General features: G+C 71.0%; 5 protein-coding genes across 5 annotated transcripts; 3 read left to right on the top strand and 2 right to left on the bottom strand.

The window, feature by feature from the left end:
* Positions 1–75: 75 nt before the first annotated feature.
* On the bottom strand, positions 76–782 carry LOC120325348 (protein KASH5-like; the record flags this gene model as incomplete). The annotated part of the gene is made up of 2 exons (XM_039391371.1): positions 474–782; positions 76–285 (listed from the first exon to the last, which is right to left on the bottom strand). Coding segments are annotated over exons 1-2 (412 nt in total), but the record flags the coding sequence as incomplete, so codon positions are not given.
* A 346-nt stretch (positions 783–1,128) lies between these two features.
* On the bottom strand, positions 1,129–3,153 carry LOC113992607 (leukocyte antigen CD37). The gene is made up of 8 exons (XM_027730084.2): positions 3,049–3,153; positions 2,676–2,748; positions 2,447–2,571; positions 2,133–2,207; positions 1,921–2,025; positions 1,660–1,845; positions 1,495–1,578; positions 1,129–1,212 (listed from the first exon to the last, which is right to left on the bottom strand). Exons 1-8 carry the CDS (start codon positions 3,112–3,114, stop codon positions 1,135–1,137), a joined length of 792 nt encoding a protein of 263 aa, XP_027585885.2. The 5' UTR covers positions 3,115–3,153; the 3' UTR covers positions 1,129–1,134.
* A 1,208-nt stretch (positions 3,154–4,361) lies between these two features.
* LOC113992612 (apoptosis regulator BAX) lies at positions 4,362–7,154 on the top strand. Its single transcript, XM_039391378.1, has 5 exons — positions 4,362–4,416; positions 4,834–4,995; positions 5,063–5,198; positions 5,904–6,008; positions 6,092–7,154. Exons 1-5 carry the CDS (start codon positions 4,388–4,390, stop codon positions 6,191–6,193), a joined length of 534 nt encoding a protein of 177 aa, XP_039247312.1. The 5' UTR covers positions 4,362–4,387; the 3' UTR covers positions 6,194–7,154.
* Positions 7,155–7,860: 706 nt separating this feature from the next.
* Positions 7,861–9,169, top strand: LOC113992610 (ferritin heavy chain A-like). Its single transcript, XM_027730088.2, has 4 exons — positions 7,861–8,090; positions 8,290–8,436; positions 8,523–8,648; positions 8,884–9,169. Exons 1-4 carry the CDS (start codon positions 7,989–7,991, stop codon positions 9,058–9,060), a joined length of 552 nt encoding a protein of 183 aa, XP_027585889.1. The 5' UTR covers positions 7,861–7,988; the 3' UTR covers positions 9,061–9,169.
* A 1,630-nt stretch (positions 9,170–10,799) lies between these two features.
* Positions 10,800–12,600, top strand: LOC120325347 (zinc finger protein 771-like). Its single transcript, XM_039391370.1, has 4 exons — positions 10,800–10,841; positions 10,976–11,224; positions 11,492–11,627; positions 11,963–12,600. The coding sequence occupies exons 1-4, from the start codon at positions 10,800–10,802 to the stop codon at positions 12,598–12,600; spliced, it is 1,065 nt and encodes a 354-aa protein (XP_039247304.1).
* Positions 12,601–13,063: the final 463 nt, after the last annotated feature.

The following is a 13,063-nucleotide window of genomic DNA, read 5'->3' as shown; positions in this document are numbered from 1 at the left end:
TACTGACCCGTCCTGCTGGCCCTGGCACTGACCCGTCCTGCTGGCCCTGGCACTGACCCGTCCTCCCACACTGACCTGGCCCCGGCAGTGCCCCCGTGACTGACCCGTCCTGCCGACACGCCGCGATCCAGGTGCCCATGGCCGCGCGGAACCGGGGCAGGTCCAGCGCGGCCCCCGAGGCCGCGGGGTCCAGCGCCCGCCGCAGCGCCCGCAGCCGCCCCTCGTGCCCGCTGTGCCCCGTCACCGCCGCCACGTACTCGACCACCCGCTGCGGCAGCACCGACCCTGCGGCGGGCGGCGGGTCGGTCAGGCCCGGGGGTCACCGGCCCGGGGGGGGTTTGGCCCGGGTCAGTCAGGCCCGGGGGTCACCGGCCCGGGGGGGGTTTGGCCCGGGTCAGTCAGGCCCGGGGGTCACCGGCCCGGGGGGGGGTTTGGCCCCGGCCCGCCCGGCCCAGGAGGGTCTGTCCGTCCACCTGTGTGCTCGGGGTCGCAGGCGGCGAAGGTGCAGTCGAGGGCGAACTCGTCCGAGCAGCCGCTCTCGGCCGGGGCTGGGGGGACAGGGCGGGCCGTGAGGGGTCCCGGCTCCTCACCCCCCCCACCCACCCCCGGACCCTCACGGGCCCCGCCCGGCAGGGGCCCGGCGGCTCCCGGGGCGCGGGGTCCCTCCGCAGCCATCGCGGGGGTCTGTCGGGGGTCCCCCCGTGCCCCGGGGGCGCGGTTCGGGGTCCCGGTGTGCAGTTTTGGGGTCGGGGTGTGCAGTTTTGGGGGTCCCGGGGGGCCGCGGGGCCTGAGGGGGGACGGGGGGGCGCGGGGGGGGGGCGCGGGGGGGAATCGCCTCACGGCGGGGAGGGGGCGGGGCCTGGCGCGAGCCGTTCCCGCCCAGAGGGAGGAAGGGGCGGGGCCGGGCGCGCGCGCCCAAAGGAAAGGGGCGGGCCAAGGGGCGGGGCAAGGGGCGGGGCAAGGAGAGATCGCGTATAAAAGCGCGGGGGGCACGTGTCGCTCTTCGCGGGTCGGGGGTCCCGGTTCCGGGCCCGGTTCCGGTCTCGGGCCCCGTCCCGCTGCTTCCTGTCTCTTTATTGAAAGAGAAACCGCCGACGAACAGCCCCCCTCCCCTCTGTTCCCCACCCTGGCCCCTCAGAACCCCCGCAGCAGCTTCTCGTAGTGGGGGTCCAGGTTCCTGACCAGGAACATCGACAGCATCAGCAGGGCGAGCTAGGAGCAGAGAGCTGAGTCAGCAGCCTGACCTGCCCGGACCCCTGAGACCCCCCCCCGACCACCCTGAACACCCCCTCCCAGCCCCCTGACCCTCCCACGGCCACCCTGAAAATCCCCTGAACCCCCTCGGACCCCTGAGTGACCCCCAGTCCACCCATCCCATGGCCCTGCAGTCCCCAGGCTACCCCCCAGGTCAACCCCACAGCCCCACGACCACCCCCAGCCCCACCCGGGCTGTCCCCTCAGCTCAGCCCCCCCGCCCCGGAGCAGCCCCCCTACCTCCCCCAGGCCGATGCCCACGCAGACCCCCACGATGGTGATCAGGTTTGCAGCCAGCCAGTCCCGGACGCCCGCGGCACAGCCCTGTGGGAGGGGGGTGACAATCGGGGGTCACCTGGAGCCCCCCCCAGAGCTCCAGGACCCTGTGACCCCCCCGTGCCTCACCTTGGGGAAGATGTCACTGGGGGCAGCTAAGGGGCAGCGGCCGTGGGGCAGCACCCCTGGGGTCCCGTGGGTGCTGTTGGGGGCCTGGAGGCAGGAGCAGGCGACGGTCTCGGCCCCGTCCGTGTCCCTGGAGGGTCCCTCGTGGTGGTCCCAGTCCTGGCGCCCGTTCCAGCCGCAGCAGCCAAGCTGGGGGGAGGCAGGGGGTCAGTGGGGTGGCCGTGGGGTGGCTGTGGGGATGGGGGGGCTCTGTGGGGGTCTCACCTGCTGCTGGACAGCATCCCAGCTCTCGTGGGGGTCCCCAGGCGGTCCCTGAGCTGGGTACTCTTGGATCAGCTGCTGCGCGTAGGTGGCCACTTTGGTGGCCAGCTGGGGGGGGTGGGGGGTGAGCACAGTGTCCCATGGCACTGCCCCGCCCCTGGGCCCCCCCCCAGCCCCGGGGTCCCCCCCCAGCCCCGGGGACCCCCAGAACTCACAGCAACACGCTGCGTGTAGACGATGACGCCCACCGTGATCTGGGCAGCGAAGAGCAGCAGCAGGATCCCAAAGTACTTCAGGGACAAACAGGGGAGGTGGGGGGTCAGCCAGGACCCCCCCACACCCCCCCCTTGGGCACCGAGGGAGAGCAGAGGGGTCCCCCCAGCTCCCCAGTGCCGCTCCACAAGCACAGGATGTGGTGGGAGCACGTGGCCCGCGGTCGCTCCAGGAAGTTGCAGCACAGCTCCCCCAGCCCCCCCCAGTTCTGCAGCCCCCCCCTTGGCCCCCCTCCCCCCCGGCCCCCTCAGCTTACCAGCAGCAGCATGACCTTGACCTCCTTGAGGGCCCCCAGGCACCCCAGGAACCCCAGCAGCATCGTGACAATGCCGACCCCCGAGAAGCCGTAGGACCAGACCCTCAGGCTGACCAGTGGTGACCCTGGGGGGGCACAGGGGGGGTCAGGGCACCCCCCCAGCTCAGGGTGCCCCACGCCTCGGGGTGCCCCACGCCTCGGGGTGCCCCACGGTGCGAGGGTCCCTTACCCAGCACGGCGGCGAAGCTCTGCCGGTCGAAGAGGACCCAGAGGCCGAAGGCGAGGAGGAGGGTGCCCAGGGCCTGGGGGGTGGAGGGAGGGGCACCCAGTCCGGGTCAGCAAGTGGGGGACCCCCCAGTGCCCACAAGCACCAGGAGATTGTTGTCCCCCCCAAGGCACAGCTGGGCCCCCTCCCCAGGTCTCCCCTGTACCCCCGTGTGCCCCCAGCCCCAGGTCCTCCCCAGCCCCGTGTCCCCCCATCTCCCCCTGTCCCTCCAGCCCCGTGTCCCCCCATCTGTCCCCTGCCCCCCATCTTCCCCCCCCGCCCCCCAAGTGCCCCCCAGCCCCGTGTGCCCCCAGCTCCCGCCCGTGACCCCACTCACGAAGAAGAAGAGGTTGAGGAAGAAGAGGAAGCACTTGGCACAGCCGAGGCAGCCTTTGGGGTTCATGTCTGCGCGGGGGTCACACCCCACCCGCACGCCCGGAGCCAGCGCCCACCCCGGGCCCGACCCCCCCGCACCCCCGCGGCGGCTCCCGCGGGCGGCCCCGCCCGTGCCCGCGGCCTCGGGCCCGCAGGAAGCGCCGGGGGCGGTGGAAGCGCCGCGGGGGCGTCGCGAGCGGTGCGGCCCCCGGACCCCCGACGGCCGTGCCCGGGTGCGTGTGTGACCCCCCGATGGACCCCCGGGGACGTGTGTGTGTGTGTGCGACCCCCCCCAGGGACCCCCGGGTGTGTGTGTGTGTGACCCCCCCCCAATGGACCCCCGGGGACGTGTGTGTGTGTGTGCGAACCCCCCCAGGGACAAACCCGGGTGTGTGTTGTGTGAACCCCCCCGATGGACACCCCCGGACTGTGTGTGTGTGTGCGAACCCCGCCCAAGGAACCCCGGTGTGTGTGTGTGTGACCCCCCCCCAAGGGAGCCCCGGGGACGTGTTTGTGTGTGTGTGTGTGTGGGTGTGGGTGTGTGTGTGACCCCCCCATCGACCCCCGGGGGGGGGGTGTGACCCCTCATCGACCCCCGAAGTGTCTCTGTGTGTGACCCCCCCAGGGACCCCCGTGTGTGTGACCCCTCATCGACCCCCAAAGTGTCTCTGCGTGTGACCCCCCCATCGACCCCCGCGGGGGTGTGACCCCTCATCGCCCCCGAAGTGTCTCTGTGTGTGACCCCCCCAGGGACCCCCGGGGGTATCTGTGTCTGACCCCCCCCTTGGTGATCCCGGGGGTCCCGGGGGGGATGCTGCGTGGGCGTGGCCGAGCCCGAGGGGCGTGACCAACCCAGGGGGCGTGGCCATCTAGTGAGGGGCGTGGCATCTGCCCCGTAGTGCGGTGTCCCTATCACGTGACTTTCCGCCCGCCCCACGTGACTCGGGCGCGGCGCCCCCCCCGTCGCTCCCCCCCCCGCTCTGCCGGTGTCACGTGACGCCGGCGGGGACACCACGTGGTCCGGGCGCGATGGCGGCGGCGGCGGCTTCGGCCCAGCGGGGCGGCGGCGGCGGTGGAGGCGGCGGCGGCGAGCCCGGGGCCGGGGCCGGGGCTGGGGCCGGGGCTGGGGGCGGCTCCGGCGGCCGCGAGCCCGCCCCGCCCCCGGGGGGCGGCGGTGAGTGCGGGGCCGGGACCCCCGCGGGGGCGCGGCCTGTGCGGGCCGGGGGGGCGCCCGGGGCCGGTCCCCGCGTCCCCCCCGGGTCAGCGCCCCGCTCTTCGCAGGGGCCTCCTCGGACCAGATCATGCAGACGGGGGCGATCCTGCTGCGGGCGTGAGTGGGGGAGCCGGGGCCCGCCGGGAGGGTGGGCTGGGGGAGCGGGAGGAGCTGGGGGGCGAGGGGAGGGGGCGAGGGAGGGCTTGGGGAACACGGAGGGCGGGGGGGGCTTGGGGGTGCAGGGGAGGCTTGAAGCTGGAGGGACTTGGGAGACGGGGGGTGCAGGGGGGACCTGGGGGGTCCTGAGAGGAGAAAGGACTGGGAGGGACACGGTGCAAGAGGGACTTGGGGAGGCAGAGGGACGTGGGGGGATTCGGGGTACAGGTGGGACACGGAGGGTCTTGAGAGGACACAGGAGTGGGAGGGACACGGGGTGCAGGGGGGACACGGTGTGGGGGCACCTGGGGGGCCGCCGGATCTGGAGGGGGCCCGGCGGGTGCCCAGAGTGCCGGGGGTCCCTCTGGCCGCCCCCAGGTTCGTGCGGGACCGCGTGGAGCGCTGCGGGGACCCGCAGGCCGTGGCGCTGAGCGTGGCCGAGCTGGGCGAGCCCCAGCCCAGCAGCCCCGACACCAAACGGCTCAGCGAGTGCCTGCGGCGCATCGGCGACGAGCTCGACAGCAACATGGAGCTGCAGAGGTGGGTGGGGGGCTCGGGGGGGCCCCGCTCTCCACCCCCGAGGCGCTGACAGGCCCTGCCCCCCCAGGATGATCGAGCAGGTGGGCTGTGACGCCCCCAAAAAGCTTTTCTTCCGCGTGGCCAAGGAGATGTTCGCCGACGGCACCTTCAACTGGGGCCGCGTCGTCGCCCTCTTCTACTTCGCCTGCAAGCTGGTTCTGAAGGTGGGTGGGTCTGAAGGGGGGTGGTGGTTCTGAAGGTGGGTGCTATTTCTGAAGGTGGGTGGGTGGTTCTGAAGGTGGGGGTTGGTTCTGAAGGTGGGTGGGTCTGAAGGGGGGTGGTGGGTCTGAAGGTGGGTGGGTGGGTCTGAAGGGGGGTGGTTCTGAGGGTGGGTGCTGGTTCTGAAGGTGGAGGGTGGTTCTCAGGGTGGGTGCTGGTTCTGAAGGTGGGGGGTGGTTCTGAAGGTGGGGGTTGGTTCTGAGGGTGGGTGCTGGTTCTGAAGGTGGGTGGGTGGTTCTGAGGGTGGTGCTATTTCTGAATGTGGGTGGGTGGTTTCTGAGGGTGGGTGCTGGTTTCTGAGGGGGGTGGGGGGTTCTGAGGGTGGGTGCTATTTCTGAAGGTGGGTGGGTGGTTCTGATGGTGGGTGCTGGTTCTGAAGGTGGGTGGTGGGCGAAGGTGGTGCTGGTTCCAGAAGGTGGGTGGTGGTCTGAGGGTTTTTCCCCCCCCCCGTGGTGGTTCTGAAAGGGGGGGTGGGGTGGGGTCGGAGGTGGGTGTGGTTCTGAGAGGGTGGAGGGTGGTTCTGAGGGTGGGTGCTGGTTTCGAAGGTGGGTGGGTGGGTCTGAAGGTGGGGGTGGGTTCGGGGGGGGGGTGGGTCCCTGCTGTTGCCCCCCCAGCCCTGCCTGGCCCCCCTGACCCCCCTGTCCCCGCAGGCGCTCTGCACCAAGGTCCCGGAGCTGGTGCAGACCATCCTGGGCTGGACCATGGAGTACCTGCGGGAGCACGTGCTGGCCTGGATCCAGGCCCAGGGCGGATGGGTGAGTCCCTGGACACCCCCCCGATCCTCTGGGCCCCCGCTTTGGACGGGCCCTGCAGCGACCCCCCCTCTGTGCCCCCCCAGGAAGGGCTGCTCTCTCACTTCGGGACCCCGACCTGGCAGACCATCACCATCTTCGCCGCCGGCGTCCTCACCGCCTCGCTCACCATCTGGAAGATGTCGTAGGCCCTCGGGGGGCCGCAGCCCCTCCCCGTCCCCCCCCCGGCCCGGCCCTGCCGGCAGGGATGGTGCTGACCCCCCCGTGCCTTCAGGAGCAGGGGGCTTTTTAACACCCAGGACTCGCTCGCCTGGACTTGGGGAGGGGCGGTTGAGCCGTGGGACCCTCCCCTCCCTCCCTCCCTCCCTCCCTCCCTCCCCCCAGGGCAGCTGTGGCCCCCGCAGCCCTTTTCCCCCCCCCGAGGCCACGGCTGGGACCCTGCCAGATTTGGGGGGGGGTTAGCGGGGTGGGGGGCACCCCACTTCCCCTCCCACGTCCCCCCCAGCCCCGGTGCTGGGCCCCCCCCTGAGCAGCAGGGGGGCCACGGTCCCCGGTGACCCCCCCCGGCCTCAGAGCGGTTTGACCCCAGAACTTGTGGTGCTTTGGGGGGGGGTCCTGCGGTTCCACCCCCCGGATATGGGGGGTGGAGGGTGAGGGGGGGGCATCTGTGACCCCCAACCACGTGGGGTGAGGGGGTGGGGGGGAGGGTTGCAGCCCTGGCTGCAGGTTGAGTATTTATTGGGGGCTCCCTGTCCCCAGAAGGGCCCCCCCAGGTGCAATACCCCCCTCCCGGGGCGGAGGCTCTCAGGGTGGGGGGGGCCGTGCCCCCCGTTTACACCCCCCAACCCCTCGGGTTCGGAGGTCCCCACTTGGCAATCCCTGGATTGTCCTGGAGTGTCCCTGGAGCTGCCCCGAGGCAGGGGCAGAGCGACCCCCCCTCCCCCACGGTGCTCTCGGGGGTGATGTCACGATGCAATGACGTCATCGGGGACAACTCCCCCCCCACCCCCAAACGGGGGGGTGCCCTGCCTTCCCCCCTCCCGGCCCCCCCCCTTCCCCCCCGTTTCTCTCGATGGTTTTTTTCCTTCTCTTTTTTTGTACCTTGTTTTGTATCTCGGGAATTTCAACGGGAATAAAAAAAAAAGCAAACGCGGCGCTCCTTGTGCGACCCCCCCCAACCCCCCCGTGACCCCCCCCCGTCCCCCCGTGGCCTCACTGAGTGTGGGGGTGCAGAAATTCCTGTCTGGGACCGGCTGAGCCAGAACCCGGAGATGGACGGGGGGGGCACAAGGGGAGCCCCGAGGAGTAAAAACCGAAGGGAAGAGCTGTAGGGTGGGGGGGCTGCCCCTAATCCCCCCCCAGCACCCCCCTCCCCGCACTTCTCCCAGCCCCGAAGCAGCGGAAACCCGAGTCAGCACTTCCAAGGGGCCAAGTTCCCCTTTTTATGGCCTCGGGGCTGACTCAGCTCCTTCCCCGCCCCGTCGTGACCCCGGGCCATCAAACGCCACTTAACGGGGCACGACTGAGCCCCCCAAAAATTCCCCCCCTGCCCCCCCCGCTCCAGCTCCTTCCCCGCCCCCCCCCCCGCCAGACTCCCTGTGCCCCCAGCCCAGCAGGGAGATGGGGCTCCCCTCAACCCCCCCCAGCCCCCCCCGGGACCCCCGCCCGCGGTGGGAACGCTCGTGAGCCCCGACCCCTCCAATCCTGCCCAGTCACGCTGACTGGGCCCCGTGTGACAAACAGGGCCAAGGGCCAAGGCCACCGCGCCTTCCGGGCGGGAGGGGGGTCCCGGGGGGGGCGGGGGGTCCCGCCCACCGCCGAAGGGATAAAACCCCCGCGCGGGGCTTTGTGCGGGCAGAGCCGCGTTCTCGCTTCAACAGTGCTTGAACGGAACCGGCTGCCCCTTGACCCTCCGTCCGTCCGTCCCGTCCGTCTGTCCGTCCGTCCGTCCGTTCATCCCGTCCGTCCGTCCGTCCGCCCGCCATGGAGTCCCAAATCCGCCAGAACTACCACCGCGACTGCGAAGCCGCCGTCAACCGCATGGCCAACATGGAGCTCCACGCCTCCTACGTCTACCTCTCCATGGTAGGGGGCTTCGGGACCCTCCCCTCGGGGGCTGAGGGACCCCTTTCCCACCCCCCGAGCGCCCTCCTGCCCCCCAAAACCCGCCGGGGCCGGGGCCGGTGGGGCGGCGCCGCCTGCGAGGGCGAGATAAGGGCCGGGGAGGGGGGCGGCTTTTGGGGGGCTCCCCCTGAGCCGCCTCCCCCTCCCTCCGTCCCCGCAGGGCTTTTACTTCGAGCGGGACGATGTGGCGCTGCCGCGGCTCGGCCGGTTCTTCCTGGAGCAAGCTCGGGAGGAGCGGGAACACGCCGAGGGGCTCCTGCGCTTCCAGACGCGCCGCGGCGGCCGCGTGTTGCTGCAGGACGTCAAGGTTCGGGGGGCTCGGGCTGTGCCGGGGGGGCTGCGGGCGGGGCTGGGGGTCCCGGGCTGGTGACGGTCCCTGCTCTCCCCCCCCAGAAGCCGGAGCGGGACACTTGGGGGTCGGCGCTGGAGGCGGTGGAGGCAGCGCTGCAGCTCGAGAAGTCGGTGAACCAGGCGCTGCTGGACCTGCACGGCCTGGCCTCCGAGAAGGGAGACCCCCACGTGAGTTGTTCTCTGCCCCTCACTCCCCCCCCCCCCCCCCCGAAGCCTCTGAGCCCCCCAGACCGTGTTTTCCTCCCTTGTGCCTTGGGGTCCCCCCCTGTGCTCCGAGGTCTCTGCCTGGACGTTCTTGGGACCTCCAGCCGTCCCTGGGAGTCTCCACCTCCCCCAGCCCCTCGTTTGCTCCCTGTGGAGACCCCCCCACTCCGGCCCTGCCTGATCTCCCCTTTTCCCGCAGCTCTGCGACTTCCTGGAGTCCCACTACCTGGACGAGCAGGTGAAGGCCATCAAGGCGCTGGGGGACCACGCCACCAACCTGCGCCGCCTCACCGGGGCCACCGGCGGGCCAGGGGGGGCCCCGGCCGGGCTCGGGGAGTACCTGTTCGACCGCCTGAGCCTGGAGGAGCGCAGCTGAGCCCCCCCGACGGGCCCCCTCAGACCCTCGTAACCCCCTTGCCCCGTCCACGGGGGCGTTGCCTGCTGGGCCCCCCCAGCATGACTCCAATAAAGGGTCTGTCTCAGCATCCAACTCCGTCTCCTTTGTCGCCTTTGGATGTGCCCCCCACTCACCTTGGAGATCCTGTGTGCCCCCCCCTCCAGTGGGAGCTTTTCCAAAGCTCCAACTCCTCTTTTCCCAAAACTCCTTCCTTTTCTCCGTTTCCAAATTTCCTTCAATTCCTCCTTTTCCAAAGCACCTTAATTTCCTTTTTTTTTCCCCCCCAAAATTGCTCAAGTTCCTCCTTTTCCCAAATCTCCTGCATTTCCTCCTTTCCCAAGGCACATTTCCCTGCAGAAACCCCCCCATTTCCCACTGGTTTTCCCTGGAAAAAGCCCATCCGTGACCGGTTTTTCCCTGGAAAAGCGCTCGGAGGGGGCGTGTCCTCCCCACCAAACCCCGCCCCCTTCGCGCCTTCTCGCTCTGCCATTGGTTCGCTGCACTGTCAATCACCCCCTCAACCTCCCACCTTAGCCGCGCCCCCCTCACCGCACCTCGCGCTCCCATTGGCTCTCCGCCCTGTCAATCATACCCGGCGGGTGGGCGGGACTCCCTGTGATTGACAGCGCTCTCACCCAATCAGTGGCCGCTCCACGCCCCCCCTCACGTACGGGGGGGTTCGGGGTTCTTTTGGGGGGGGGGTTTGGATTTTTGGGGTGGGAATTTGGGGGCGATAGGGACCCCCCTGGGACCCCCGGGGACCCCCGCCGAGGGCCCCACCGCTGGGGCGGGGCCGGCCGGGCCGATCCGGCCCTTGTGGGGAGAGCGGCGGGTGGAGGTGGGCCGGAGCAGGTTCGGGGGGCGAGGGGGAACGGGGGGGCGCGGGCAAAGGGGGGACCCCGGGCTGGGGGGGGGATGCGGACCCCCCACCCCCCCCTCCGAGTTTGTGGAGGGGTTCGGCTCCGGGACCCAGGGGGGCGGGTGGAGGGGCCGGAGCAGGTTCGGGGGGCGCGGGACCCCCGAGGGGGGGGTGAGGGGGGGAGGGAGGGACCCCTGGCGTGGGGGGAGGGGGCCGTGGGACCCCCGGGGGTGGGGATGGGGACCCCCCGTCCAGGGACCCTCGGGTTTGTAGGGGAGGGGGGCTGGGACCAGGTTTGGGGGCTGAGGGTTCGGGGGGGGCTGCGGGAGGGACCCCCGGGTTTGGGGGGCTCAGGGGGGGCTGCGGGAGGGACCCCCGTGGTGGGAGAGGGGTGGGGAACCTTCCCTTAACCCTCCCCTGTTTCTCCTCCCCCCTCAGATCCACCTGAGACCCCCGGGAGTTTTGGGGGGGGCCACGATGGATCCCGGCGGGATGGAGACCCCCCCCCAGCTGAGGCCCCCCGAGACCCCCCGGGGACCCCCGGGACCCTCAGAGGGGTGGGACAGGGAGGGGCGTTCCGGGGGGAGTCCAGTGGGGGGTCCTGGGGGTCCCAGGAGGGGTCCTGGGGGTCCCAAAGGGGGTTCTAGGGGAGGTCCTGGGGTGGGTCCGGGTGGTCCCAGAGGTGCCAGAGGGTCTCCTGGTGGTCCCAGAGGTTCAGGGGGGGGTCCCGGGGTGGGTCCTGGAGGGGCTCCTGGGAATGCTGGTGGTCCCGGAGTGGCTCCCAGTTGTCCCAGAGGTCCCGGGGGGCATCCTGGTGGTCCCGAGGGCGCTCCCGGTGGTCCCAGGGTGGGTGCTGGCGATGCCAGAGGGTGTCCTGGTGGTCCCAAGCGCGGCCCCAGGGGCAATCCCGGCGCTCCCGGGGTGGATCCTCGTTATCCCGGGGGGGCCAAGGGGAATCCCGGGGGGTCTCCCGGTGGCTCTGGCGGCGCCGGGACCGAACTGCTCCGCCTGCGGTTCCGCCAATTCCGGTACCAGGAGGCGTCGGGGCCGCGGGACGTTTGGGAAAAGCTGCGGGAATTGTCCCGGGGGTGGCTCCGGCCCGAGGTCCGCACCAAGGAGCAGATCATGGAGCTGCTGGTGCTCGAGCAGTTCCTGAGCATCCTCCCCGAGCACATCCAGAGCTGGGTGTGGGTCCGGCACCCCCAGAACTGCGCCCAGGCCGTGGCGCTGGCCGAGAGATTCCAGCCGGGAACGGCGGAGAGCGCCGGGATCTGGGAGGAGCAGGTGGGGGAAGGAGAACGGGAGCGGCGGGGGGTGTGTGTGTTTAGGAGGCTCTGGGGTGTCTTGGGAGGGGCTGGAGGGGTCTGGGGGTTCTTCAAGGGGGTCTGGGGGTGGTTTTGTGGGTCTGGGGGGGCTTGGGGAGGTTCTGGAGGTTCTTGGGAGGAGTCTGAGGGGTCTTTGGGGGTGGGTTTTGGGGGCTTTGGGGGGTCTTGGGGGGCTCTGGAGCCCTTTGGGGGTCCCGAGGGTCCCATTTTCGGGGGGGTCCTGCAGGTGACCGTGCGGGTGAAGGTGGAGGAGGTGCCCCCCGAGGACCTGGAGGACCCCGAGGCTTTGGGGGTCCCCCCCAGCCCCCCTTTGGAGGAGGAGGAGGACTTTGGGGCCGAGGGGGAGGAGCCACAGGAAGGAGGTAACGGGGAGGGGGAGGAGACACCCCCCAAAAAAAAATCGGGGGGAAGGGGCTGCGAGGGGAGGTCGGGGGTGGTGGGACCCAGAAACCACCTCAGTGGACTGAAAAAACACCACAATGAACCCAAAACCCTCTCAATGGACCCAAAACCATCTCAGTGGGCACAAAAACCATCCAGGGGTGGGATCCCAACCTTGACCCCCCAGGTCCATCCATGGGAGGGGGGAGGCTCCGGATCCCAACCTTGACCCCCCAGGTCCATCCATGGGAGGGGGGAGGCTCCAGATCCCACCGCTGACCCCCCAAAGCTCCCCCTCCTCTCTCCCCCTTTCCAGCTCCCCCCACGTCTCCTCCTCCACCCCAAGCCCCCCCTCCAGCCCCCCCCCAGGACCTCCCGGCGCCCCGGAGAGGCTCCGAGCGGCGCCGAGCCCGCCGGGACCCCCCCCCGGAGCGTCCCCACCCCTGCCCCGAGTGCGGGAAGACCTTCGGGCGCCTGACCCACCTGCGGACCCACCTGCGGACGCACACGGGGGCGAAGCCCTTCGGCTGCGGCGCCTGCGGGAAGCGCTTCGGCCACTTGTCCACGCTGACCACGCACCGGCGCCTGCACACCGGGGAGCGGCCCTACGGCTGCTCCGCCTGCGGCAAGAGCTTCACCAACCCCTCGGACCTGGGCAAGCACCGGCGCTCGCACACCGGGGAGCGGCCCTACCCCTGCCCGGCCTGCGGGAAGCGCTTCAGCCAGCAGTCCAACCTGGCCATGCACCGGCGCAGCCACACGCAGGAGCGGCCCTACCCCTGCGCGCTCTGCGGGAAGAGCTTCAAGTACCTGGCGGACCTGACGGTGCACGGCAGGTCCCACACCGGGGAGCGGCCCTTCCCCTGCCCGGCCTGCGGGAAGAGCTTCAGCAACAAGTCGTCGCTGGCGCGGCACGGCCGGATCCACGCCCGGGCGGCCGCCAGGGACAAGTGAGGGGGGCGGGAGGGTTGGGGGGGCTCCGGGAGCTCGTTCTGGGGGACTTGGGGGTCCAGCGGGGGGGTGGGAACATGACTGTTGACCCCCCCAGTGTCCGGTGGCTCCGTGATCCCAATCCCTGGTCTCAGAGACCCGACATGGGACGTCTCCCATGACCTGGCGGCTCCCAAAGACCCCCAGGGGGTTCTCCGGGGTCTCTGGAGGGTCCCGGGCTCTGTCCCTCTCCCCCCCCGGTTTTGCCCCTCTTTGCTCCCGGGAGGAGTTTTGTCCTTTCTTGGCCTCGTGGAGCCAAAAATTCCCATTCCTTGGGAAATTTGGGGTCTCCCCAAAGCCCTCCCCCCAGGCCCCGGGGGGACACCCCCAGCTCAGTCTGGGGTCTGTTTGGGATGGACTGGGGGGCACTGGGCTGTACTGGGAGGGGACTGGGATACACTGGGACCCCACCCCCTTAAAGACCCCA

This window comes from Pipra filicauda, unplaced genomic scaffold (assembly GCF_003945595.2).
Source record: "Pipra filicauda isolate LSUMZ 115617 unplaced genomic scaffold, ASM394559v2 scaffold950_size86934_pilon, whole genome shotgun sequence".
Classification (NCBI taxonomy): Eukaryota; Metazoa; Chordata; class Aves; order Passeriformes; family Pipridae; genus Pipra; species Pipra filicauda.
The sequence above is the reverse complement of the archived record's forward strand: the minus strand, read 5'-3'. Positions and strand labels throughout refer to the sequence as shown.

What these genes read in the sequence shown, in the direction of transcription:
- LOC120325347 (XM_039391370.1), top strand. Translation starts at nt 10,800, where the DNA reads ATGCCAGAGGGTGTCCTGGTGGTCCCAAGCGCGGCCCCAGGG. An exon ending in TCCCAAGCGCGGCCCCAGGG is followed by an intron (nt 10,842 to 10,975) that starts GCAATCCCGGCG and finishes TTCCGGTACCAG; the next exon opens with GAGGCGTCGGGGCCGCGGGA. An exon ending in GGAGGAGCCACAGGAAGGAG is followed by an intron (nt 11,628 to 11,962) that starts GTAACGGGGAGG and finishes CCCCCTTTCCAG; the next exon opens with CTCCCCCCACGTCTCCTCCT.
- LOC113992607 (XM_027730084.2), bottom strand. Translation starts at nt 3,114, where the DNA reads ATGAACCCCAAAGGCTGCCTCGGCTGTGCCAAGTGCTTCCTCTTCTTC. An exon ending in TCAAGGTCATGCTGCTGCTG is followed by an intron (nt 2,208 to 2,446) that starts GTAAGCTGAGGG and finishes TTGTCCCTGAAG; the next exon opens with TACTTTGGGATCCTGCTGCT. An exon ending in GGGATGCTGTCCAGCAGCAG is followed by an intron (nt 1,846 to 1,920) that starts GTGAGACCCCCA and finishes GCCTCCCCCCAG; the next exon opens with CTTGGCTGCTGCGGCTGGAA.
- LOC113992610 (XM_027730088.2), top strand. Translation starts at nt 7,989, where the DNA reads ATGGAGTCCCAAATCCGCCAGAACTACCACCGCGACTGCGAAGCCGCC. An exon ending in CCTACGTCTACCTCTCCATG is followed by an intron (nt 8,091 to 8,289) that starts GTAGGGGGCTTC and finishes CCGTCCCCGCAG; the next exon opens with GGCTTTTACTTCGAGCGGGA. An exon ending in TGTTGCTGCAGGACGTCAAG is followed by an intron (nt 8,437 to 8,522) that starts GTTCGGGGGGCT and finishes CTCCCCCCCCAG; the next exon opens with AAGCCGGAGCGGGACACTTG.
- LOC113992612 (XM_039391378.1), top strand. Translation starts at nt 4,388, where the DNA reads ATGCAGACGGGGGCGATCCTGCTGCGGGC. An exon ending in CCTGCAAGCTGGTTCTGAAG is followed by an intron (nt 5,199 to 5,903) that starts GTGGGTGGGTCT and finishes CTGTCCCCGCAG; the next exon opens with GCGCTCTGCACCAAGGTCCC. An exon ending in TCCAGGCCCAGGGCGGATGG is followed by an intron (nt 6,009 to 6,091) that starts GTGAGTCCCTGG and finishes GTGCCCCCCCAG; the next exon opens with GAAGGGCTGCTCTCTCACTT.